The sequence below is a fragment of the Brassica rapa genome, chromosome A03 (genome assembly GCF_000309985.2).
Source record: "Brassica rapa cultivar Chiifu-401-42 chromosome A03, CAAS_Brap_v3.01, whole genome shotgun sequence".
Classification (NCBI taxonomy): domain Eukaryota; kingdom Viridiplantae; phylum Streptophyta; class Magnoliopsida; order Brassicales; family Brassicaceae; genus Brassica; species Brassica rapa.
In genome coordinates, this window is record NC_024797.2 from 37,431,776 (window position 1) to 37,458,361 (window position 26,586).

General features: G+C 40.1%; 1 protein-coding gene and 1 long non-coding RNA gene across 4 annotated transcripts; one reads left to right on the top strand and one right to left on the bottom strand.

Moving 5' to 3' along the window:
• Positions 1 to 360: 360 nt before the first annotated feature.
• Positions 361 to 15,848, bottom strand: LOC103849652. The gene is made up of 5 exons (XR_004456056.1): positions 15,549 to 15,848; positions 15,384 to 15,454; positions 2,663 to 2,817; positions 1,935 to 2,607; positions 361 to 1,564 (listed from the first exon to the last, which is right to left on the bottom strand). It is a non-coding gene; the product is annotated as an uncharacterized LOC103849652 (long non-coding RNA).
• A 6,622-nt stretch (positions 15,849 to 22,470) lies between these two features.
• On the top strand, positions 22,471 to 25,048 carry LOC103849653 (60S ribosomal protein L3-2). 3 transcript variants are annotated; one of them, XM_009126386.3, is made up of 4 exons: positions 22,471 to 22,590; positions 23,325 to 23,415; positions 23,676 to 23,786; positions 23,878 to 25,048. In XM_009126386.3, exons 2-4 carry the CDS (start codon positions 23,331 to 23,333, stop codon positions 24,849 to 24,851), a joined length of 1,170 nt encoding a protein of 389 aa, XP_009124634.1. In that variant the 5' UTR covers positions 22,471 to 22,590; positions 23,325 to 23,330; the 3' UTR covers positions 24,852 to 25,048. The 3 variants fall into 3 exon arrangements, with proteins under 3 accessions (XP_009124634.1, XP_009124633.1, XP_033142561.1); XM_009126385.3 differs by having other exon boundaries at positions 22,496 to 22,590; positions 23,322 to 23,415; XM_033286670.1 differs by having other exon boundaries at positions 22,510 to 22,590; positions 23,308 to 23,415.
• The last annotated feature ends 1,538 nt before the right edge of the window (positions 25,049 to 26,586 follow it).

Here is a 26,586-nt window from a genome sequence, read left to right on the forward strand (position 1 = left end):
ATCATGGTCTCCTACACGGGCATTCTGGTTTGTTATCTTCTCATCCTTTTGACTTCCGTTTCCAAGTAACTTCCACCCTTTTCATCTATATTTTTTTGTAGCCCTAATAAAAATTCATAACTAAGTTTACAAACTGAATAATGTTTAGACAAAAAGGTAGGCAATTCCATTAAGCATAGCAGTTATTACCAGTGGCGGAGCTACGTTAGTGGAGAGGGGGGCAACTGCCCCAGATAAAACAAAATATTTATCCAAATCGTTAAGTAATTAACCAAAGTTTTACTAGATCAGCTTGTCTTGTCCCCGTTGAAATTTTCTTCCTGCCCCCACCAAACCATCCCTCAAGCCTCACATCTCACCATTTCCGTTTTTTTTTAAATCTCATATTTATCAGTTGTAATAAATTATTGATACTTTCCTATTTTGCATATACACTAATATGCATGACAAAATATTCAATGAATTTTTGTATTTTATTTAAAGAGGTTTGTTCAGTAACTTTTGTTCAATAAGTCTTTTATATATTTTTCATTGGTTAACTATTTTGATGAGATAATTAGGTTTTTATTATTTCCCCATGAGCCATGATTAGGTTATTTTCTTTACAAATACCATAAACATTTTTTTATTAAAATTATTTAAGTTATATGTTAAATCGTATAAATAATAAAAATATTTACTTAAAAATACCAGTTGTTTATCACTTTATTTAATAATAAATATTTATTTAATTATATAAATAATTGATTTAATATTAAATATTATTTGAAAAAATTATGCCCCCGGTAAAAAAAGTTTATGGCTCCGCCACTGGTTATAACATATTGTCATGCAGTCCTCTTGTTTCTCTCATTTATTTACTTTTGAAAATAATTTAATAATTTAAACGAATGCTAACACATATGACATTATTTCTAATCTAAAGTAACGTTTGAGATGGGCTAAGATACCAATGCAAAAAGAGACCAGTTATATAGCGAGGTTGGTTCGGGTGGTGAAACCTATTGTCAGGGTAATTATATTGTATACATTTTGCGTTATCAGATTCTTAGTAGTTAATGCTTAAGGGCTAATCTTGCTGGTCTTAGATTATTTCACTGTAATTATGTTAACACTGAATTTCTCTAAGATTAATGTGTAAAATCTTATAAACTCACCGGAAACCAAACCCATAGGCATGAATGCATGATCCCACATGGGTTCATTAGGTAGAAGACTACGGAAATCTCGAGGGAGATATAACTTAAACACTATAGTTTGGTCTGTCACCTTTTCATGCATATTTAGTTAAAAGCTCGCAAACATAAAATTAGGAAATGGCTGTAATGAAAGAGCTACCTCATTGTACCTGCTAACAAACTTACTCTTAACATTTTTCCATTGTGGCATTTGTGGGCCTCTCAGAGTTTCTGATAGACGCCGATGAACTTCTCTAGCTACCTCCCCTCTCTATATCCTTAAGTTTTGTTTTCCGAACTCCTCTCATCCAGGTCTTTTGCAAATGTTTTGTTAGCCTCGTCAATTAAGCCAGAAGCTTAAGCTTCGTCTGACTTCTCTCCCATACCTTCAAACAAAAAGAGAAGATTTTTTTTGGTCAAGTGACCCAATTTGATATCAGCAGCCAATACAGAGCAACATGCAAATATATTTGTTAAATCCCTATGAACTACTCGCAAACGAATCCAAAGGGAAATAATTATGTACCAATAGTAGTAAGGTATGATGAGACTCTCCTCTTTTATGATCCATAAGTTAAAATCTTAATAATCACGCCCATTTTGATCAAAAAACTAAATAATCACACCCATAAGTTGAATTATAATAACTATAAGAAAAACTTTCTAAGTATAACCTTCGGAATAAGATGTTTGACTACCGCTAATGGTCATCTAACCGACACAACAACCGACATCATTGAACACATGCCCACCTACCATGACATCAACCTCGAGGCTAGATATGCTTCGTGCCTACACTTAGTGACATGGTGCAGCATCATTTGGTCATTAATCATGGTCCCCTGCAACAACATCAAAAATTGCCTCCTAGAAATTCTCTTATATGTACTTAAAATAATTATTTGATGAGGTTATATGTATGACCAAATTCAATGACCAGTCTTGTCAGCATCAGCATCATATATACTAATATACTCATAAGCAGGTTGTTACACATCGTTCTCTATGGTTCATCTTCCTCTCACCACAAGCATTCCGTGAAAATCATCTGTCTCTCTATTACTTTTTCAGTTTATCAACAAACACACACAAGCTCCTCTACCTCTCCATTGTGACCAATAAAGCCTCTAGATATATCTCGCTTAAGAACAATTTTCGCGCCTCATTCTTGATTTTCTTGGCTAATCCCAGTGTAGAATTATCTGCCATTTACCTTGTACACCATATCAGCTCGAGCACATTAGATGAGAGATGATATTCTATTTTTCCAGCATGGGCAAACTTACTATTCCTTACATTAGCAGGAGAGTATTCAATATTGAAACAAAAACTTAAATAAAAAAACAGTCTAGTAAAACTGATTTACCTTCTGCAGCCCACGGTAAGATTCAAATAGAGCTTTGACAATTCCATGGGTGGATGCATTCAGCTACAAAAATACGCATGTGATGTCCTTAATGATCACATTCATGTACGAAATTCACCAGCCTCCACTTGTGAGCACCCATGGCAGAGAAAATTAACATTTAATTTGTTGTGCATGTGCGTATTTACTCTCAGCCGTGAATCATATATAAAAGTTGTCTTCTTCGTAGATTCCACATATTTTGTATTTGGCTTCGTTACATTGGATTAGTGGCTGAAAATATTAAAACAAAAACATATATCGCAAAGACTGTAATGATAATGAGCATAACATTTCAAAATAAGTCAAACAATTATATTCTAGTCGCCTTTTACAAAGTCTCAATGCAGTAAGAATACCTCAATCCTAAGGACATTAGACAATATCTATTTGATATACCATGGTTTTCACTCGTTATACATGGTATATAAAGGTTTTAAGATGTATTAATCATGTTTTAGAGTCTTTTCAAAGCAAATACAGGTTTATTCACCTGATGGAAGGAAATGATACTTTTGGGACATTTTGGAATGCTTTTACGCAAGGAAAATCGATCGACGCTTGAAGAGCAACATTGGTCGATCATAATCACTTACCATCGATCGACATACATTTATGTGCATCGATCGATACCCAGTCACACGGATGAAATCGCAAATTAAAATATTTCATTTTCCAGAAGATCTATTATTTACAACTTAAGTCCCTAGCCGCCTGTTAGGCTATATGTACTAGGGTTTTGTATCATTTCTAGGAGACACTTGCAAAAGACCTAGTTTTGGAGAGGGAGCATTTTGGCTACCATTAGGAGAGCTTAGGATTGGAGAGATAGATCTGAGACTGCAAAACAAAGAAGATCTTGAACTCCTTTATTTCTATTACTTTATCTATTTCTGTTCTATGTTTCATTTGAGTTTATTTCACACCATCATGACTTTGTCTCTCATGAATATGTTTGAGTAAACCAATTGTAGATTTAGGTTTCTCACCATGGTTGAAATTATGTACTGCTAATATAACTGTTAAACAGGGATTTTGATTGTTCTTTTATTGCTTATGGACTTAATGCTAAAATTGAGATTGATCACTTTCATTTTAGATTTTAGGATTAATTGAGTCCAACTAACCGTTTCCTCTCAATACCTGAACCCATTTGCGTGATCTAACTAACTCAGGTGCAACGATAGTTGGTCTGAGAAGGTTAGAGAACAAGTTAAACCCGTTCGCAAAGCTCGCTAGAATAACCGTCTATCGACGCAACTATCGTTCTGTCGGTCGATCGTTACAAAGGTGTATCGGTCGATGTACATCAAGTCACATCGATCGACACTCTCTCGAGATCAAAATACGACAGTTGAGATCCGAGATCTAGTGAAGATAACCTATCCGGTTAAATTAATGTTTAGTTCAAGAACCATTAAACCCTTTAGTCTAAACTAAGTGCATACATTTTACACCTGAGAATTGCCTGAATCTAGTTGCTTTCCAAATCTTGAAACCACTTCAATTCAATCTATTGAATCACTGTTGTCTTCGATTTATCATTCACTACTTTTAAAACTGTTAAAACATTTTAGTCTATCTTCATTTCTAATTATTTTAAGTCTGTTGAGTAATCCTAGAGTCTATGTGGATTCGATCCCTAAGTACTACATCTGGACCTCTTTTGATGAGAGTAATACTCTTTAGGGTAATTTGAGTGATATCAAATTTGGTGCCGTTGCCGGGGACTCTTTCTTATTACCATTAGATTTAATTTAGAATTTAGTATAGACTTGTTACGAAAATCTTGCTAAAGTTTTCTTTCTTAATCTGTTACTCAGACACAAAGAATGGAGAACATAGAGCGCGACCAACCATCGATCGACGGAGACACGTTTCCATCGAGCGACGATGAGTCAGAAGAATCGACCGATACGGAGTCACCAACATCGATCGATACCGCCCAGCCGGAAGCAGGTAAGTTTTCTCTTACCAAGCCTGCTAATGAGAAAGTAGTCCAAACTGAACTAAATGGTCAAACGAGCAATGAAACTAGCCAAACTGAACAGGGGACTGAAATCCCTGTTAAGGAAAATTCCACCTTAACTAAAGGTGAAGATATAAAATTGTCCATACAAGACTACCTTGATCCTGGTAGGACCTATTCCAATAGGTCCGCTATTAAAATCCCAGGAGACGATACCAAGAAATCTAAGTTTAACGCAGATTACTACCGTATGGTTCGTCAAAACCCATTATGTGGATCCCTCCCAGAACACCCACAAGATCATATTGAGACTTTGGAAGAATTAATACCAGATGAATATGATCGTTGCAAACTATTCTCATTCTTCCTAGAAGGAGAAGCCCTCAGGTGGTTGAACTGTTTAGCAACAGGATCACTCACTTGTTGGGAAGAGATTATAAGAGATTTCCTTAGAGAATTTTTCACTGATGAACGCTACTGGGAAGTAAGAAAACAAATTTCTACATTTCACCAAGGTCCATGCGAATCATTTAAAAACGCTTGGGGAAGATTCAGAGGCTATGAACTTGAATGTCCCCATCATGGTTATTCAAAACCACAACTTCTTAACATCTTTTGTGGAGGTGTTAATTTGAGCTATAAAACCACACTTGATACAGCGAGTGATGGAAATTTCATCACTAGGAATTCCGAAGGAGCTAGACGCCTTATCAAGAATATGACAACAGGAAGATCCTATGAAAAGATGGATGAAGAGATAGAAAAAACTACAAGTCCAAAAGACAATTCTGATTTAAAAGAAATTAAGAATTCCCTTAAATCCCTTCATTCCTTTCTTCAAAACAAACACCAATCTGATATAGCCCAGATCGACGACAACGCTTTGTCTGACCCCGATGATTATTCGGATGAAGAAACGAACTGCTCTGATCCCTACTATGTGCTTCATGTCGAGAGCTTTATCCAAGCTTATGACACTGCTTTAAAATCACGTACCGGAAGAGAAAGGTTCAATATCAGACAAGCTCTTACTGGCAACCGTAAGACAAAATCGGAGTTTTACGGAAAGATAAATATTGTTTACGGAGAATTGATGGAGAAAGCAGATTCTTTAGGAGAACTAATCCGAAAATTAGAAGGTCAAGTAGCTGAGATTGCAACTGCCATAAAGAGAGACGCTGGATGTCTTCCCGGAAGAACTGATCTAAACCCAAGACGTCAAGTCAGTGCCGTAATGCTGTGCAGCGGGAAAAACCTCGCAGCAGATACGAGGAATAATTCAGATGTTGGAAAGCCTGACGACGCCGATAAGACCGGGAAAAGCAACTCTCATCCTATTTTTCTTGATGAACTTGACCCAAATCCATCTCAAGAGAACCGGAAAACCACCGCTGAAAAGGCTAAGGAAAAGGCAATATACTTAGAACTAGAAGAAGATACGGAGATTGCGGATGAAATCGATCGACAGTACGGAACTGACGTCGATCGACCCAAAACACCCACCATCGATCGACAACCTGAGAAACCCGTCGATCGACGGTCTACTCAACCCGAGCCCATAATTGAAAGAGTCTATAGAACTTTACCCCCTTTTCCTCCTAAAACGCAAACTAAGAAATCATTAGAAAACGCAATCTGCAAGAAAGCCTTAGATAGGATTTCTGTCGAGATGTCTCTTAGTGATGCTATAAAAATAGCACCTTCAATTAAGAAGTATATAAAGGATATGCAATCTCCAAACTATCCAATCGCAGAACATAGCGTGATGATGATTTCAGAAGAAGTAAGTGCTATGATTAAAGGAGAAACTCCAACGAAGAGATCAGATCCTGGTAGTTTCGTCCTAGATTGTAAAATAGAAAACACGCGCTTTTCTAGATCATTATGTGACCTCGGCTCTAGCGTGAACCTTATGCCTTACTTTGTTGCAGTAACGTTAGGATATAAAGAGTTTATGCCAACTCCGATCACCCTGGTTTTAGCTGATAGATCTATTAGGGTACCCGAAGGAATTCTCGAAGATGTTCCCATAAAGATTAACGATTGCAACGTGCCTACGGATTTTGTTGTGTTGAAATACAGACAAGAACCCAAAGACCCCCTCATTCTGGGTCGGCCATTCCTAGCTACAGCTGGAGCAATCATTGACGTCAAAGAAGGACGAATTAATTTGAACATAGGGGATATCTCGATGACTTTTGATATGGAGAAACTGATTAAGAGACCCATAATAGATGACCAGGCCTTCTACGTGGAAAAGGTTTCTGAGGATGAAAGAGACTCTTTCATAAACATGTGTTCAGACAACCCCTTAGAAGACACCTTTAACCACGTGGAAAATGAAGTTTTCAGCATATCAGATAGGACAGACGATTACATGAAACTAATGGACGCTAGCATCGACGTTGCAAACGTAGAAGAAAATGACGATTCCGAAGTTGTCATCGATCGATACCTTCAAGATACCATCGATCGACAACCTCCCTCGCAATCAAATTGGTCTAAAGATAAAGCACCAAAGGTGGAATTAAAACCTCTACCCAGCGGTCTTAAGTACGCTTACCTTTATGACCAATCCTACCATGTTATCGTCAACGCCAATCTTACTAGCGGAGAACTTGCTTTATTGCTGAATAAATTACGCAAGTACAGGAAAGCGATCGGGTATTCTCTCGATGACATTCCTGGAATCTCTCTTGATCTTTGCATGCATCGGATTAACTTGGAAGATGACGCTAAAACGTCAATAGAACAGCAAAGGAGATTGAATCCGAATCTAAAGGAAGTAGTTAAGAAGGAAATTATAAAACTCCTTGATGCTGGAGTTATTTACCCTATTTCGGATAGCAAATGGGCAAGCCCCGTACATGTACCCAAAAAGGGAGGTATCACTGTAATGAAAAATGAAAAGGACAAACTCATTCCGACTCGTACCGTTACTGGTCATCGGATGTGCATTGATTATAGGAAACTGAATGCCGCTACTAGGAAAGACCATTTTCCCCTTCCCTTTATTGATCAGATGCTGGAGATATTAGCTAATCACCAGTATTACTGTTTTCTTATGGATATTCCGGATTTTTCCAAATTTCTATACACCCGGATGATCAAGAAAAGACAACGTTTACATGCCCCTATGGAACTTTCGCATATCGCATAATGCCATTTGGTCTATGTAACGCCCCCGCTACTTTCCAATGTTGTATGATGTCAATCTTTACGGATATGATCGAGGACTTCATGGAGGTATTCATGGATGATTTTTCAGTCTATGGATCAGATTTTAAGAGTTGCCTCGACAATTTATGCAAAGTATTGGAAAGATGCGAAGAAAAGAACCTTGTCCTAAACTGGGAAAAATGCCATTTCATGGTAAATGATGGAATAGTGTTAGGACATAGGGTTTCCGCTGCTGGAATAGAGGTCGATAGAGCTTAGATTGAAGTAATGACCAGTGTACCCCCACCCAAAACTATTAAGGATGTGCGAAGTTTTCTCGGACACGCCGGATTTTACAGGAGATTTATACTGGACTTCAGCAAAATCGCTAGACCTTTAAATAACCTACTATGCAAGGATATTAAATTCGATTTTACCCCCGAATGCATGAAAGCTTTTGAAGATTTAAAGAAATCCCTTATCACTGCCCTTGTCGTACAAGCCCCCGACTGGAATCTTCCTTTCGAAATCATGTGCGATGCGAGTGATTTTGCAATTGGAGCAGTTTTAGGCCAAAGGAAAGATAAAAAGCTACATGTCATTTACTACGCCAGCCGCACGCTTGATGAAGCACAACGGAATTATGTAACAACAGAAAATGAACTATTAGCTGTAGTTTACGCTTTTGAAAATTCCGTCAATACTTGATTGGCTCACGAGTGATAGTTCACACTGATCACGCTGCCATCAAATATTTAATGCAAAAGAAAGATGCTAAACCTCGACTCATACGCTGGATTCTACTTCTCCAAGAGTTTGACATTGAGATTAAGGATAAGAGAGGAGTAGATAATGGAGTCGCTGACCATCTTTCTAGGATAAGGATAGAGGATGATGTCCCTATAGACGATTTTTTCCCCACAGAGAATGTTGCACACATAGATACATCCTTCGTCGGTCAAATATCTCTCACATCTGAAGATCTATCGATCGATGAGGGAGATGGCATATCGGTCGATTCACGTAGTGATACATCGATCGATGACGAGACTGATGTAATTTCTCATCTCTCCGATAACCAAAATCACGAACCCCCATTTATTAAGATCAACTTCAGTTTACAAGTAAATGTTTCCAGTGATGAGATTAATCTCACACCTGAGGAATTATCACAACGGGAGGTAAATGCGATTGGTAGAAACTCGGATAACCGACCCTGGTATGCCGACATAGTTAACAATTTGGCAGCTGAGGTCGAGCCAGACGAACTCAAGGGATATATGAGGAAGAAATTTTTCAGAGAAGTAAGACGCTATCATTGGGATGAACCTTACCTCTATAAGCATTGTTTTGATGGCATATACAGACGATGCGTATCCGAAGCTGAAATTCCAGACATTATTTACCAATGTCACGGAGCTGAGTATGCAGGACATTTCGCTACCTTTAAAACGGTTTCGAAAATTCTCCAAGCAGGATTTTGGTGGCCAACCATTTTTCGCGATGTCCATGCATTTATAACCCAATGTGACAGATGCCAAAGACGTGGAAAAATCAGCAAAATACACTAAATGAAACAGAAATTCATTCTTGAAGTTGAAGTCTTTGATTGCTGGAGTATCGATTTTATGGGACCTTTCCCGTCTTCATATAGAAACAAATATATACTAGTCGTTGTAGACTACGTATCCAAATGGGTCGAAGCAATAGCTTCCCCTACCAATGACGCATCTGTGGTTATTAAACTCTTTAAGAGCATAATCTGTCCAAGATTTGGAGTTCCAAGAGTAGTCATTAGTGACGGTGGAACTCATTTCATTGATAAAATCTTTGATACATTGCTTAAAAAGAATGGTGTTCATCATAGAGTAGCTACACCTTACCACCCACAAACTAGTGGACAAGTAGAAGTCTCTAACCGGCAAATTAAGGAAATCTTAGAGAAAACCGTAGGAACCTCCAGAAAAGATTGGTCTAGGAAACTAGATAATGCACATTGGGCCTACAGAACCGCCTACAAAACGCCGTTAGGAACAACACCATTCCACCTTCTTTATGGAAAATCATGTCATCTACCAGTCGAACTGGAACATAAAGCAGCTTGGACTACCAAACTTTTGAACTTTGATATCAAACCAGCTGCAGAGAGGAGACTCATCCAGCTTAACGAGCTTGATGAATTCAGACATTTAGCTTTTGAAAATTCAAAAATCTATAAAGAAAGGACTAAAGCTTATCACGATAGAAAGATCATATCCCGGCACTTCGAGCCAGATGATCAAGTCTTCCTTTATAACTCTCGATTGACTTTATTTCCTGGAAAGCTAAAATCCCGTTGGTCTGGACCCTTCACTGTAACGAACGTTCAACCCTCCGGAGCTATCACCTTACAAAATGAGAAAGGCCAGGAATTTACGGTGAATGGCCAACGAGTTAAGCATTATTGGGCAAAACCACCAGCGAAAGTGCCCATGGTGCTGTATGAACCTGATAATTAGTTTAATCAGGAAGTCGAGCTAAAGACTTAAAAATTAAACGCTGAATGGGAGGCAACCCATTTTTATAAATAATAATAATAATAATAATAATAATAATAATAATAATAATAATAATAATAATAATAATAAAATAATAATAATTTAATTTCAAAAATCATTAATTAAAATTAATAAATTATATTTACTAGTAATTAATAGTAATTTCCGTATTTCTTAATATTAGCATTATTTAAAAAATTTAGAAATTAGAATTTGTCTTTAAAGAGGACATCGATCGACGAGGCATTACTGCCATCGATCGATGCGGGCATATCGACGGTTTTAACACTAACTTCACTCGATATCAACCCACTTCCTCTTCCACACTCACAAACGAAACCGAAAACAAAAACACCCATTTTCTCTCTCGATTCTCGATGGATTTCGTCCATTCTTCGCCTAAATCCACTCGATTTTTCACTCTGTAACTGTTAAATCCACTCCCGAAATCAACAATCAAGGTATGCACTCGAAATTTTCAATTTTTCGAAAAATTTAGGTTTTCGTTTTGAGTTGGATTAGAACGCTTGATTTAGTGCGATTGAGAGATGTTTTGTAGTTCATATTGCTTATCTAGAGTTCGGTTTGTGATTTCCATGCATTTAGATTCGTATAAACGCGATTTGGAGTTGAGTGATTTTGCAGGTTTCGCAATTCCACATCGGTCGATATGAACTTGTTCGCATCGACCGATGCTCTCTTGTCCGATTGTTCCGACACGATGATATCGATCGATGTTCAGTGTAACCCATCGATCGATATTACATTTTATCGACAATGCTAACCTTCTTTTCTTCTTGGTTTCAGATGAGCAGCTCAGAGACAAACGCACGAAACAGAGAACTCAGGTCGAAAAGGAGGTTCGATGAGACTAGCAGCTCCTCCAACCCACAGCGTCATCCATGGCCTCGCCCCGAAAACACACCATTCGATGTTCCGGGCTATGCTGATCCTAAGGCAGCGATCAACAGCAACGAGTGCCGTCAGCGTTCTCTGTCTGATAACTGGGACGACTACGACAGCCTCTTCTACAATGCCTGGCTAGGAATCTCTATCGAGCCCACCAAATTCCTTGACTGACCCATCCTGAAGAAACTCGGGATCGAGGGAGATGTTAAGGACATGATCACACCGCTAGGACTCGGTACCATGCCCTCTCGCGCTTACGACCTCTACCCCGATCTCGTCCGCCAGTTCATGGCCACTGTCGAGGTCACCTACAGGACTTCAGCTGCGAGGGTAGCGGGAGGTGTCACTTTGACCTTCTTCACCAGAGGGACACGCTACAGGATCACTATCTCCGAGCTCTGCCGCATCTACGGTTTCGATGAGAGCATCGCCTCTTACACGGTCCCACCTTTCTCACACATTGAGGGATTCTGGGACATCGTCGGCACAGGAGTTTGGGACACGAACAGGGCCGTGTTATCAGGCATTCGCCATCCTGCACTTCGCTACTTCCTACGGCTCCTTGCAAACACACTTGTTTGCAAGATGGAGCCCAACAAGGTCAGGATAAAGGAGCTCACACTACTTTTCTGCGCAGTGAACGGCGTGGTGGATTTGGTTGAGTTGGACGAGGATGGTGAGGTAAGCCAGCTGAACCTCGAAGCTGTCTTTGCCGCGCATTTGGTGGAGCTGAAGAAGAAGCCCTTCACCAGCAAGGGCAAGAACAAGAAGGAGACAGTTGGGAGTCTTCTAACCCCGATTTTCCAGTATCTCGGCATCCACCTCGACTCTTGCTCTGCCGACCGCGACCACGCCTTCCTCGACGAGCAGCACTTGATGCACTCGCTATGGCTCGAGGAAGGGAAGCTCTGGCGCCTCAGGATCCGCGACGAGCATCGCCTTATACCCCTACCAGATAGGAGGATCACTGACTTCGGCAACAACGTGGAGCAGCTTTGATGCATGCCAGACGAGGCATTCCTCCGCAACCTGGGGAACATGTCACGCCGACCTCCCAGCATTCGCCGTACCAGAGCTCGGGACGCCGGGCACCTCCTCTTCCCGACTTCCCGAACATCCCGGACATCCCTATGCACGACCAGGGAGACTTTCAGAGTTTCGTGGTGGACGCTCTTCAGGCCATCTTGGCTAGAGTGTCTTGTCGGAGAAGGAGAGCCACAAGAGCGCATGCACCAGCACCAGCAGCACGCAGGGACCCATCCCCAGAGGATGATGAGGCGACTGATGAGGACACCGATTAGTCCTCCCATCTCTATCTCTTCTCCTCTTATTATGAACTTGTTTATTTATTTTCCGAACTTGTAGGATTTATGTTTTTAAACTTATATTTTATGTTTAAGGATGCTTATTATTTCTTATGCTTGATTGTCTAACAGAGCTAACATTAGGCAAGGAACTTCGAGTTTGACTCCAAGCACATGCGAAAATGTCTGTGCTTCGCCATCGATCGATTTGGAGAGGATTACATCGATCGATTCTGGGCGAGTAACATCGATCGATATGGCGAGGATTACATCGATCGATGTGTAGTACGGATAGGTACTTCATTCTTACTCTAACATTCTCAAACATCTAACTTGATTTTAACCTACGTTTGGACACTTTGCACCGAGTCGGTGCATTTTAAGTCTGGGGGAGGTAGTTACTAACACCATTTTCTTGAGTTTTTGTCAAAAATCTTTTCCAAAATAATTTTATTGAGTCAAGAAGGGGATTATGAACTAATGATTTCTACTTGAATGTCTAACCATTTTCTAGCACCATTCTAGATTTACTGACTACAGATAATACTATAGATGCTAAAGTGGATCAACCAGTCAACTATGCACACTTGCTAGCTTGTTAGAAAAAACCGAAACTAACCTCCAACACTAACCTGACTTCACTGCTTGTTTTGGGGATTGGTATACATGGGATCAGAGTTTTAGACAAGTCTGGAAGGTAACGCCTAGTTTAGATTATCTATCACATTTTCTCTCTCTAAATTTCGACCCTAGATTAGTTAGTGAGTACTAAAAAATAAAAAATAAAAATAAATAAGATCTATTGTTTAATTAGGATGAGTCTGAACAGGACTTGGTGGCTAAAACCATTAAGGCTTTATTCATAAAGACTCAAATAAAAGAGTTCGAAACGGGACTTGGAGGCGGCAATCTTCAAAGCTCGCTTTCGCAAAGAACTCTTGGATATAGGTCAAAAAGAAGTGAACAGAACTTGGTGGCAACCACCATTAAGTTTTGATTCATGGAAGCCTGTCCACTTTTGGTCACTGATCCTACAATGGAAGCATACTTTGACCCAAGAGAGAAATTTAGAGAGAGAGAAACTAGGAACTAAATTTTACCTGCAGCTCCAGATACTTGTCTGAAATCCTTGCATCCTGTGATCGATACTCCCAAGGTAAAGCCTACACTTTTTACATTAAGAAATGAGGTTGGTTGAGGAGATTGATAATAAGATTAGTTAAGATTGTTGGCTAGATGATTTTGGTTGCTAAGCTAGGATATTGCATAATGTATATCTGTAAGAAGGAACCTTAGATGTGGAATGCAATATTATAGAGGTGATAATTTCAATGTTTCAAATCTGTGAGTTCCTGATGTTTTCAACCCTCTTCCAGAGAGATTGTCCATTGGTTTAACTTGAGGACAAGTCAAAAGATAAGTTTTGGGGAGTTGATATACCATGGTTTTCACCCGTTTTTATACATGGTATATAAAGGTTTTAAGATGTATTAATCATGTTTTAGAGTCTTTTCAAAGCAAATACATGTTTATTCACCTGATGGAAGGAAATGATACTTTTGGGACATTTTGGAATGCTTTTACGCAAGAAAAATTGATCGACGCTTGAAGAGCAACATCGGTCGATCATAATCACTTACCATCGATCGACATACATTTATGTGCATCGATCGATACCCTGTCACACGGATGAAATCGCAAATTAAAAGATTTCATTTTCCAGAAGATCTATTATTTACAACTTAAGTCCCTAGCCGCCTGTTAGGCTATATGTACTAGGGTTTTGTATCATTTCTAGGAGACACTTGCAAAAGAGAAGATCTTGAACTCTTTTATTTTTATTACTCTATCTATTTGTGTTCTATGTTTCATTTTAGTTTATTTCACACCATCATGACTTTGTCTCTCATGAATATGTTTGAGTAAACCAATTGTAGATTTAGGTTTCTCACCATGGTTGAAATTATGTACTGTTAATATGACTGTTAAAAAGGTATTTTGATTGTTCTTTCATTGCTTATGGACTTAATGCTAAAATTGAGATTGATCACCTTCATTTTAGATCTTAGGATTAATTGAGTCCAACTAACCGTTTCCCCTCAATACCTGAACCCATTTGCGTGATCTAACTAACTCAGGCGCAACGACAGTTGGTCTTAGAAGGTTAGAGAACAAGTTAAACCCGTTCGAAAAGCTCGCTAGAATAACCGTCGATCGATGCAACTATCGTTCTGTCGGTCGATCGTTACAAAGGTGTATCGGTTGATGTACATCAAGTCACATCGATCGACACTCTCTCGAGATCAAAATACGACAGTTGAGATCCGAGATCTAGTGAAGATAACCTATCCGGTTAAATCAATGTTTAGTTCAAGAACCATTAAACCCTTTAGTCTAAACTAAGTGCATACATTTTACACCTGAGAATTGCCTGAATCTAGCTTCTTTCCCAATCTTGAAACCACTTCAATTCAATCTATTGAATCACTGTTGTTTTCGATTTATCATTCACTGCTTTTAAAACTATTAAAACCTTTTATTCTATCTTCATTTCTAATTATTTAAGTTTGTTGAGTATTCCTAGAGTCTCTGTGGATTCGATTCCTAAGTACTACATTTGAACCTCTTTTGATGAGAGTAACACTCTTTAGGGTAATTTGAGTGATATCACTATTAACCAAGGAGATCGGCAACTCTTTTACGCTGGTTTTAAGATTAAAGAAAAAATTACATATGTCGGAAAATCTTGTTAACTAAAGCTATGATATTCAACAGCATAGTTAGAAGCGAAAATCAGCAAGTAGCTGTCTCACGATTGATTTACATTTTGAAAGAGAAAAAAGAACCTGCCAAGATGCGTGGTCTTTGAAAGAGTTTGACACATTCATTATTTTCAAATAATGAACACCGTTTTGTTCTCACCTTTGCATTGTAATTAGACTATAGGCTTAGTTGAGAACCACTCGTCTTGAAAATCTTAATCTTAATTGTTCCTGTGAGCCATAACAATTCAATTCGAAACTCTTCGTCCTGAAAAAGTAGTGTATTTTAAAATCTGAAAGGAAGTGATCAGATCAAATTTCTTACAAATGGTGAGACTATGTCTTTGCCTTTGAACGACCCGAGGAAGACAAAACATAATACGAAACCTCGAGATTTCCAAGCCGTAGGGAATTTGTATCCGATCAATGTATAAGGAGGAGCTCACGCAAGCGAGTTCTGTTGCTGTCAAGTGTGTGGAGTAGTTGGAGCTCCTGCAGATTTTGTCCATCGATTAGCTAATCTGCGTATTTGAACAGTTTTTAATGGTTGTGTCATCTGTCAGTCGGATAATTGAAGCTAACACCTACAAAGAGAGGAATACATTACCAACAAACTATATATTAAATTTACCGTATAGATCAGCTCTCCTGTTGCTTCTTTGATCGAATGAAATCTGAACTGTTTGATCGGGAAACGGTACGGAACGAGAGAACGTTCAGTTTTAGAAGTGGGCTAAGCAAAGACGTCTTATTAATGGTCGGAAGAGTATTTCGTCGGTTACAAGGAAAGGAAATACGTGAAAGGAAAGGTACCGGAGCCTGAAAGGCTTTGCCGGAGAGATACAACAAGACGAGACAGCAAAGGTAAAAACCCTAATCTACCCGCCAAGTGTGTATCAATGATTTCGGATCCCCTCTACGTTGCCTTTCCTTTCCCCTTTATAGCTGACCTCACGCTCTCCCGTAACCTAGTTTGCGTCGTCTTTATGGGCTTTTAACTCGCTGGGCCGAGTAGCCCATGCTGTCTTGCGGAGTCGTTTGCTCGGGGTGCCTAGTCGAGAGGCCCATCGAAAACTCCCTCACATTACGCCGAGAGATCGACCCTTCGAGCCGACCGCACCGAGCCGTTGCTCTGCCTCGTGTGGGCTGGGCCGTTTGTTCTTCGGGCCTTGAGGGATGGTCGAATTAACCCTCTACGGTAAGTCCCCCCAGTTCATCGAGATGAAGATTCTGTTGGATTCGATGAATTTAGGAAGTTAAAGGTTTGGAAGGACAGATGAACCATTTAGAAGGAATATCTCTAGATCAGGCGTCGCGAGGCATCGTTGGACGTTTTCGCTTCGTCGGATGGTTTAATAAAGTCTTGACCGAACCGGTTTTGGTTTGGTTAGATTTGATTTTTCTCTAACCATTGGTTCTGGTCGGGGTTGAGGTCGGTTATTGCAGGAAGTCGAAACGACGCCTCGATTTCTTCGGTGGCTAGGTAACTGTTCCTAGGCCCAAGTAGGCCCACGTAGGTCGAATGATGACGCCTCGGGGAGGCGCCCCTTCCTTCCCTATAAATACTCGCTCCCCTTCCATTCTCTCTATTCTTCTCAGCACTTCTCAGGTACTTTCTCTCTCCTCCTTCTCACTTCTCTCTCTAGATTGTTGTTGTAACGTAGATAGCGATATGTCGTCTGGTGAAAGATTGTCTCACGAACAGAAAAGGAAAGAGATTTCAGCCTCCTCTAGTGCATCGAGAGACGGGATCGAGGCACCGCTTGAGGAATTCGTTCGGATTCATCACGACGCGATGATGGACACTGGGAATTTATACCTGTCTCAAAGGATCCTGGTCTCCGAATCTGCGTGTTCGTATCGGCAGGAAGTGAGAGGAAATCAAGATGAGCCTCAGGCTTGCGAGAGAGACGGTTCAGGCGGCGCGGGAGACGAGACTCCCTCTGTTAATCACGTGCCGACGTGCTACTATCCTGGTGGCATCTTTGAGGAACTCCCGGCGATAGCTCCCGAGTTCCGCTCTCCCGATGTGAGTGGCCAAGCTTGGGAGAACGTTATGAAGACTAAGTCGACTCCCAATAGTGTGAAGAAGCTTCTGCAGGAACGTCACGGACTAGGGGTAACCTTCTTGATTCCCTCAGCAAGCAAAAGGCCTTGGTTGTCGCCGGTTGGGTATCAGTGCGTTTACGAATCTTATTTTCGAGACGACACGAAGCTTTGGTTCCCGATTCCTCGATTAGTCACATCATATGCGAGGCGCCGAGATGCAGCGATAAGTCAGTTTTTGAATGGTTCTTGGCGCATTGTGGTCGCTTTGATGGTTATGGCCACTGAGATCGATGTCTCTTTGAGCGTTCGTGCCTTCGAGGAGTTGACGTCCATCAGCTCTTTAGATGACGGGCTTCTGTTGATAAAGATGCGTCCAAGCTACAATGTGATAGGAAGACATCCTAATAAGACGCCGGATTGGCAGAGGTCTTACTTCTTCATTAAATGCGTTGACTCTGCCTTCGAAGACCCGCCAGATGACGATTACCGTGTCTTATGGAACACTTTGCTTGGTAGAACATCTTCGTTAGCTCGTATCATTTCTTCGTATGCTAATTGCCTTCTACTCTTTTTTCTTTTATGCAGCCGACCATTCGACTTCTCGCGACTATCCGGAAGACTTTCTTACGAACGCTCCTGCCGTTGCGAGACTTGCTCAAGAACATTGGGGGAATATTTCTTGGGAAAGGGTTCACCGTTCAATCGACCGTATTTCCCAGAGTAAGTCCATTACTTTCTTTTGTTTTAGTATGACTCTTTGACTTTGCCTTCATAATCAAGCTTCTGGATTTGTGTTTCTTGCAGAAGATTGGAATTCGAGTTATTTTCCTTCTGCCAACAAGACTAAGAGGCAGATCTCGCTATTCACAAAGGAAGAGAAGAAAAGAGTCAACGAGGCAAGGAGAATGAGAGGACATCCAGATCTGAGTGCGATGATGACGGTCGAACTTAATCTGCCGAGTGTCGAGCCACCTGCACCCTCTAACGAGATTGTGATTGCTGATACTACCGATGCGACTCCTCGTCATCGAGACTCCTCAGCCGGTGCCACTGCTCCGGCTCCTAAGAAGAAGAAAGGGGGAGAAGAGACCCCGTGACGACCTTCCAGCCGGAGTAGGCTCTGAAGTAGCTCCTGATGAGATGGAGGTTCCTAGTCGGGAGGAGATGGCTGAACCGCCGCCGAAAAAGAAGAAGAAAGGCAATCAGCAGCCTCAAGCTGTAGGGAATGTGAGGCCGCGAGAGACTGATGTCGTCATTCCCGTGCGTCGGAATGAATCAGTTGGCGAGCCGGCTCTCAACTTAGCTTCAGTGGATGACCTTGAAGATGTCTTTCCCGAAGTTACGCTGCGGAAGAAGAAGAAGTCCAAAAAGACGGATGATCGAGAGCCGGTTGCTAGTACTCCAGCTCCGTCGATTCTTGGAACATCAGCTGTCGGTGCCTCGTCTCGGAAGAAAAATTCGAGAGTCGAGTTTCCCGATCACGTGTCGTTCAAGTACAATGGTCCCACCCCGCTTATCTACGTTCCTCATAAATGTGCTGAGTTAGTCAGCCAAATCAAATGTGGACCGAAACCACTTCCGTCCGTGTCGGACTTAATCTTTAAGGACGAGTACGTCGACGCTGCTCGTACTAAACTACTGGTAAGTATCTCCTTTGACCGTCTTCCTTTTATGTGAAAGAAGAAAAACTTAAGTATTCTGTTTTTGCATCTTCTAGGGCGACGGGAGCATGAACTTCGTTGTTGAAAAATATGACACAGCTTTGAAGGAGACTCGTGAAGCTTTGAGGAAGTCGGAGAAAGAAGTGGTGGCCAAGGGTAGGCTTTACCGTCGGAAGAGAGCAGAATGGAGGGATGAATACGAGAAGATGGCCGAGAAAAGAGAGCGAGCGATTGCTCATAGGAAGATTCAGCGGGAGCAAGCTGAAGCAGCCGAGGCCAAACTCTCCGTCGCCAACTCGACCATTGCGATCTTGGAGTCTCGGAAGGCCAATCTGATGGAAGAGATGGGGGCCAAAGCAGAAGAATATAAGAGAGATTTGGATCGACTTAGGGACTCGCGAGTCTATGAGGTCACGAAAGAGAGGGTGAGGGTTGAGACCGAGATGATCGCGAAATCCAACAAGCACTTCGGAAACCTGCGCGAATGGTGGACTCTTCGCGATCCCTTCGACACAGCACGGCAGCTTCAGAGCCAGGCGTTTGGAACTAAGAAATGCCTTGAGGCTCTGAAGGCTGGCGGTCGCGATATCCCTCAAGATGTCATTGATACATTCGCGGCCCGTGAGAAGCAGTTCGAGGAGGAAGCCCTGAAACTTGATCCTGGCGAGATTCCGGAGATTGACTTGACCCTTTCCCCACTTCATCTTGACTCTCAGTTCGTCGATATGCGAGCTTTTGTGGGCCTTGATCCACATGGTTCCACATGGTTCTCCGAAGTCCCGCTAATCTCCCCGAAGCTTCGACTGCTCCATCTCGTTCCGCAGGGGAGGGATGATCGAAAACTGATGCGCCGGCTCTTGCTTCTCAAGCTGTTGATGAGGGAGCGAAGTCCGTCGGGAGCAAAGATGTCCTTGAGATCTCCGACTCCTCTGCTTCGAACCCAGAAGGTAATCAGGGTGAATGGTCGGATAAGGATGATGGTGGTGTGGAGGTCAACAAGGAGCATAGTGGAGAGATGATTGGCTCCGAAGCTCACCCATCTGAGAATCAGCCGGAGGTTCCTGAAATCGTGTTGAGGGCGTTGAGGCTGAAGACCTTGAGGAGTAACTCTGTTGTTTTATCTCCTTTAACTCTATATATCTTCCTTGCTTTTGATGTATTATGACTTGACCCAGTGTGGTCTTTTGTTTGTTTAAGACTTTATCCATTTCGTCTTATTTATGAATCTCATCGCGTTCGTTCTGCTTATTTCCTTGAGTTTTTGATAAACCAAAGGATTGCGAGAAGACATAGGTTCTGTATTGGTTTTAGGAAACTCAGTAGACGTTCTGTCTGATTGTGACGAGAGTGTGCGATTTGCGCTGTATCCAGACAATGATATAGTCATTTTTGACGTTGTCTCGTGTAAGCTGCGAAATCAATAACTCTTAGTCGGGTGTTCGTTTGACCGTTTTTGAGTTCCTTTGTTTGTTTCATGTTGTTATCTGTATGTTGATTGGATACAAACCAAAATTAGGTAACTTTAGGCCGTAAAATATATTTTTCAATGATAACGGTTCTTAACTCGTTCTCAAAGTAATTACTAAGCGTTCGGTCGGCCAAACCTTACCTAGTGAATTATGAGATGGATAAGAGTTATCATTTCGGAAGTATCAGTTTAATACTGTGATACGACCGGATTCCCGCGAGTATGTGTCTGATCAGGACATACTCGGCTGTGGGGTGCGAGTGCCGGTACATGTGTTTCGAGATGCTGGGGCGAGCTCACGTAGGCGTTGCACGGATTGTGCGACTTCTCGGGGAAGTGTGACTCCTCGGGGAAGTGTTTAGTTTTGTTTTGTTATAGCTGGACCCATTAAGGCTGCCTACGTATCTCCTTTGTGGAAGATCAAGCCATTCGTAGGTCTTTGTTTTCCGAGTAAAAGTGGCTGAGAGCGCAATCACTCGGGTTTTTTTTAAGTGAACGTGACCGTTGGTCGTTCATCTGCCTTTGATACTTCTAGTTGTGGAAGAGGCGAAGGTGCTTCGAATTCCAGGCTCGTGGCACCGCTTTGCCTGATGAAGTCTCGAGACGGTACACTCCGGGTTTTATGACCTCGATGATTTTCAAGGGTCCTTCCCAGTTGGCTCCAAGTTTTCCGGCCTTCCACTCCTTAGTGTTTTTGAATACCTTTCGGAGTACCAGATTTCCCAATTCGAGAGGACGGGACTTAACCTTCTTGTTGTAGTAGCTTTCGATCTGGTGCTGATAGTTCTGAATACGAAGTAATGTTTGGTCGCGTCTTTCCTCGATATCATCCAGTGCGTCAAGGAGCATAGCTTGGTTAAGTTTGATGTTTTGCGGCATTTTGGAACGGCGTAGACTCGTCCCGTTTACCTCGGCAGGTGCCATTGCTTCGACTTCATAGGCCATCGAGAAAGGGGTGGCTTTTGTTGCTCCGCGAGTTGTCGTTTTCTTGCAGGTCATGGACGACCAGAAGAGATAAGAGGGTCTTTTATATCATAAAGAGTTGTTTCAGATGAGAGTTTGCTCCCACAAAAGACAAAGCTGAGGTTAGACAGCTGGTGATATGCTTCAGCACACCAAGCAGCACAAGCAGCTGAACATTTCCCTTCCATGAAGAAAGATGCAAGCAGCTGAAGCAAACAGTTTGTGACCAGCATGTGACTTCTAATGAGCAAGTAGGCAAGCAAGTAGGTGCAGGTCATGTGACCTAATTACTGAGGAAACAAGTAGGCTAGAAGGTGCAAGGCATGTGACTGTTCAGAAATAATTTTCAGAGTTTTGTCGATATTTTTCGAACTGTTTCGACTAAATATTTTTCATTATTCGAATCTCGTCCTGCTCTGAATAAAATCGTCCAGCATGAATAAAAATCGACAATAATAATTAACACACGACCAGAACCATCAAGAGATGGTCTTTCGACCAAAAGCAAGCTCTGTCGAAGATTAATTCACTGTGTTGATTTTTATTTAAATTCTGATCGACCAATTGTCAAACTCATCTTAAAGAATTTTCTCGACCAAAATTCTATCTGCTCGTGAGGGTTACTACATTAATATTCACCAAAGCTGCTAATAGACCTTCTCCAATGGGGTATCTATGAAGGTTCTATCTCATGGTTCTATCTAATTATATGTTCAAAATTAATTCAAAAAGAGAAAAAATAAATAGATATGGTTCTAAAAATAGAACTTTTGGAACCAACTCTAAGTTAATATGTCACCTTCTAATTAGTTAATATTTTTAAGAAAAAAAAAAAATTACACCCAACTTTTTTCTCTCTCTCATTTTTTTTTCTCTCCCTCTCATTTCTGATTAGTTAGTATTTTGAAACTTAGAATCTTTAATTGATTTTATTATTGGAGAGGTTAAAACTAAACAAATATCTAAAAATTTTAATTTAATTATTTTCAATTAAAAAAATTGATTTAGAACTCTTAAAACCATATTTATTGTTGGAGATAGTCTTACACTTCAAACATAAATACTTTATTTGAATCTCACTACAGCCCAAGCCCATATTTATATTGCTATAGCCCTGACGGCAAAACCCTAGTTTCTAAACTTTAGCATATAAATATATTCATCCAGACAATCTTATTACCTTGACCTAAAAATTTCTCTACTGTTAACGCCGCCAAAGACGTAAGGTACACAAGCTTACTCCTTTGATTTGATCTTCGTCCATTCAATTTTCGTTTAATTATATGCTTTCAGTATGCTTTTTTTGCTCTCTGTAATGTTTGTATTGTTTACGATTGACTCTGTATACTCTGATGTTCTTGTGGTTTGTGGTCGGAATGAAAACCCTCGGGAAATATTTAAAATCAAGGCTGGAATCTCTTATCTGCTCTGTTTTTGCTGGAAAGCATTTTCAAAATGTCTTTCTTGTGACAAAACACTTTAAAATGAGCTTGAGATTTGGTTATCTCTATGATGCCATAGGCCTTTGATCTGAGGGAACATTTCGTATCATTTTAACACTAGTCCTGGGAGAGTATACTTTCGTGTCTTGTGATTAGTTTTATACATGGGTTTCATTTGTCTGAATCACTTACATTCGTTTAGAATTTTTATTTCTCTCAGGAATGAAACATATATTTAATTACCTGTTTTTTTTCTTTATTTGCTATTGTTTCATTTCATAATTTATTATTGGATATTGCTGTGTGTGTTCAGTTTGCTTTTTGTATAAATTGTTCTGTTATTTGATCTGTTGTATGAATTTCTACTCTCTTCTGAAGAGTTAAACTTATATTTACATATCTGATTTATTTGTTAGATTATGAGTCTTGCATCATATAGGACACGTTTTTTGGTTGTTTGTTGATTGCTTGATTATTTTCATCATTTTTGTGTAAAAGACATCTTATTTTGGCAGTAGAGAGTTATGTCTCACAGAAAGTTTGAGCATCCAAGGCACGGTTCTTTGGGTTTCCTTCCAAGGAAAAGGGCTAACAGGCAACGTGGAAAAGGTAGTCTTTATTCTCTTAGACAGATGCTATAACTTTATATAATTTCATTTTATTATCTGAATTCTTGCATTTATTTCATTTGCTTTCTGCAATGTAACCTTATGAACCTAAAAAAATATTTATTTTCTCTTAAATGATATGTATTTTACTAGAGGTTTAGTAGGATCTGGTTTGCTGTCTCGCAAATGGTTTCATAGCATCTTATTTAATATGGCTTTTGTAGTTTCGATCTGACACTCCTAGTTCTTTTTTTCTTCCAGTGAAGGCCTTCCCCAAGGATGATCATACTAAGCCTTGCAGACTCACTTCCTTTTTGGGATATAAGGCTGGTATGACTCACATTGTCAGAGAAGTTGAAAAACCTGGATCAAGTGCGTTCTCTCACTCTCCTCTCTTACTGATTCAAAACATTTACATAAAAAATGTTGCATTTGCTGATCTGTTTTGCATGTGATTTGCCAGAGCTCCACAAGAAGGAAACATGTGAAGCTGTGACTGTGATTGAGACACCTCCCATGGTGGTTGTTGGTGTGGTTGGGTACGTGAAGACACCCCGTGGTCTCCGCTCTCTAAGCACTGTGTGGGCTCAGCACTTGAGCGAAGATGTGAGGAGGAGGTTCTACAAGAACTGGGCCAAGTCTAAGAAGAAGGCGTTCACCAAATACTCAAAGAAGCATGAAACCGAAGAAGGTAAAAAAGACATTCAAAGTCAATTGGACAAGATGAAGAAGTACTGCACTGTCATCAGAGTTCTTGCCCACACTCAGATAAGGAAGATGAAAGGACTCAAGCAGAAGAAGGCTCATCTGAATGAGATTCAGGTCAACGGTGGAGACGTAGCAAAGAAGGTTGACTATGCCTACAGTCTATTCGAGAAGCAAGTCCCTGTGGATGCCATCTTCCAGAAAGATGAGATGATTGACATCATCGGCGTCACTAAAGGAAAAGGTTATGAAGGTGTGGTTACAAGATGGGGTGTGACCCGTCTTCCAAGGAAAACTCATCGTGGACTCCGCAAGGTGGCTTGCATTGGAGCCTGGCACCCTGCTAGAGTCTCGTACACAGTGGCTAGAGCTGGGCAGAACGGGTACCACCACCGTACTGAGATGAACAAGAAGATTTACAGACTTGGTAAAGTTGGCCAAGAGACTCACACAGCCATGACCGAGTTCGACAGAACCGAGAAGGAGATCACACCGATGGGAGGGTTCCCGCACTATGGGATAGTGAAGGAAGACTATTTGTTGATCAAGGGATGTTGCGTGGGGCCGAAGAAACGTGTGGTGACTTTGAGACAGACGTTGTTGAAGCAGACTTCTAGGGTTGCGTTGGAGGAGATAAAGCTTAAGTTCATTGACACGTCTTCTACCGGTGGACACGGTCGTTTCCAGACTGCTGAAGAGAAGGCCAAGTTCTATGGTAGAGTCAAGGCTTAGATTTTTTTGTTTTCAAATCTCATTAAAACATTTTCGTTTTCGTATTTGTTGTTTTCCGAGTTTCTTTCTTTGTTGGCCATTTTGACGTTGGTACTTGTTCTTTTGACGTTTGAGCATTCTCTTCCATTTTGGTTTGATTTGACTTTGATTTTAAAAAGGTACATTTTCCAAATCAAAGAGCAGAAATCTTATCGCCATTTGGTTTGGTTCTGTTTTAAAAATTGGTTCTGAGAGCAACTCCAATGGTGTTACCCACCATTGGAATCCTTAGATATATTATAATAATTTTTCTTTTTTTTTCAATAGTTAAGAACTCTTAACATAATTATAGGTCCAATGGTATTATCTAATATGGAATCTTTAGAATTTTTTTTTTCTTAATCTTAGAAATTTAAAAATTTGAAATTTAAAATTGAAAATGTATTTGACTCAAACCGATACAGACCTTAGAGAGGAGGGATGAAATGAGATCATCCGGTCCAGTACGGAGCTCAACTTTGGGCGCTGAAACGGAGCTTACCACGAGTCTCCTCCTGCTCCGAGAATTGGCTTTATACGGAATTGAGTATTGGAGTGAAAGGCTTGTGCGCTTCGAGGAACGGATCTGAATCCTGGGCTCGGAGAATGACGACGTTATTGTAAAGAAAGAAGCAGTCGTAGCCATTGTTGCTCTAGAAAGAGAGAGAGAGTGAAGCAGATAATGTGGAAGAGACAAGGTGGAGATGAAGAACACGTACACTTTCAGCTGACCAATCAAAGTGTGCCAGCACAATAAGGATTTCCGTATTTTAATCCTTAATTAAGGATCATCCTTAACTTTACCCTCCTCTTTTAATATTTCTTTAATCAAAAAGCATTAAGGATTGTTCCTAAGGATTGCCTGATTTATACCGTTGTACATGCTCTGAAGGTATCTTAAATTTTGTGTTATTTTAATAGGGGTGGGCATTTTGGTTATTCTTTCGGTTTGGTTTGGGTTTGGTTTGTTTTGGTTAGTTCGGTTCTAATTTTTTTTTTTCAATTGAAATAAACCATAGTTAGTTTGGTTCGGTTCGGTTGATATATCAGTTTAATTAGTTTCTTCTTAGTTTAATTTTTTAAAGAAAAATTATGTTTAAAAATATAAATTATGTAAACATAAACTATGTGAACAAAATTTAATGTAAAACTGAAACAAAAATCGTTACAAAATCACAAAAATATATAAGAATTACAACAAATGAAAGTTAACATAAAAAAACTAATATCAGTAGTAATGTCTTTTATATCATTATTAAAAACCCTACAATGAATCATCTTTCATGTAATAGTACGGAGAAAAACTTTTGTTTTTAATAAAACTAGGGTCGGTCCGTCCTACGGGCGGGATATTAGTTAATTTGATATTCACTAAATGCTCGAGTTAAGATTCAAAAATTTGTTTATCTATTATGTCTTACTTATTAGTATGCGGTGGTATAGTTGTTTTTCGATTATTCTTGTTTTTTATTATATCAAATTAACTAATTGTCCAACTCATAATTATAGATGTACAAATGTGGATTTGTGATAAAGTCTGATGACAATACTGTTTTTTTTTATTTTTAATTCATAGTGGAGTGTGCATGTGTCAGAAAGAGGTATATAACAACTTTTATGTTTTTGTGTATGGATTTTAAATATATATTATTTTATATAATGCATACTTGCTCTACAACATTTGCTTGTAGAATAAAAAAATTGTTTTCTATATTTT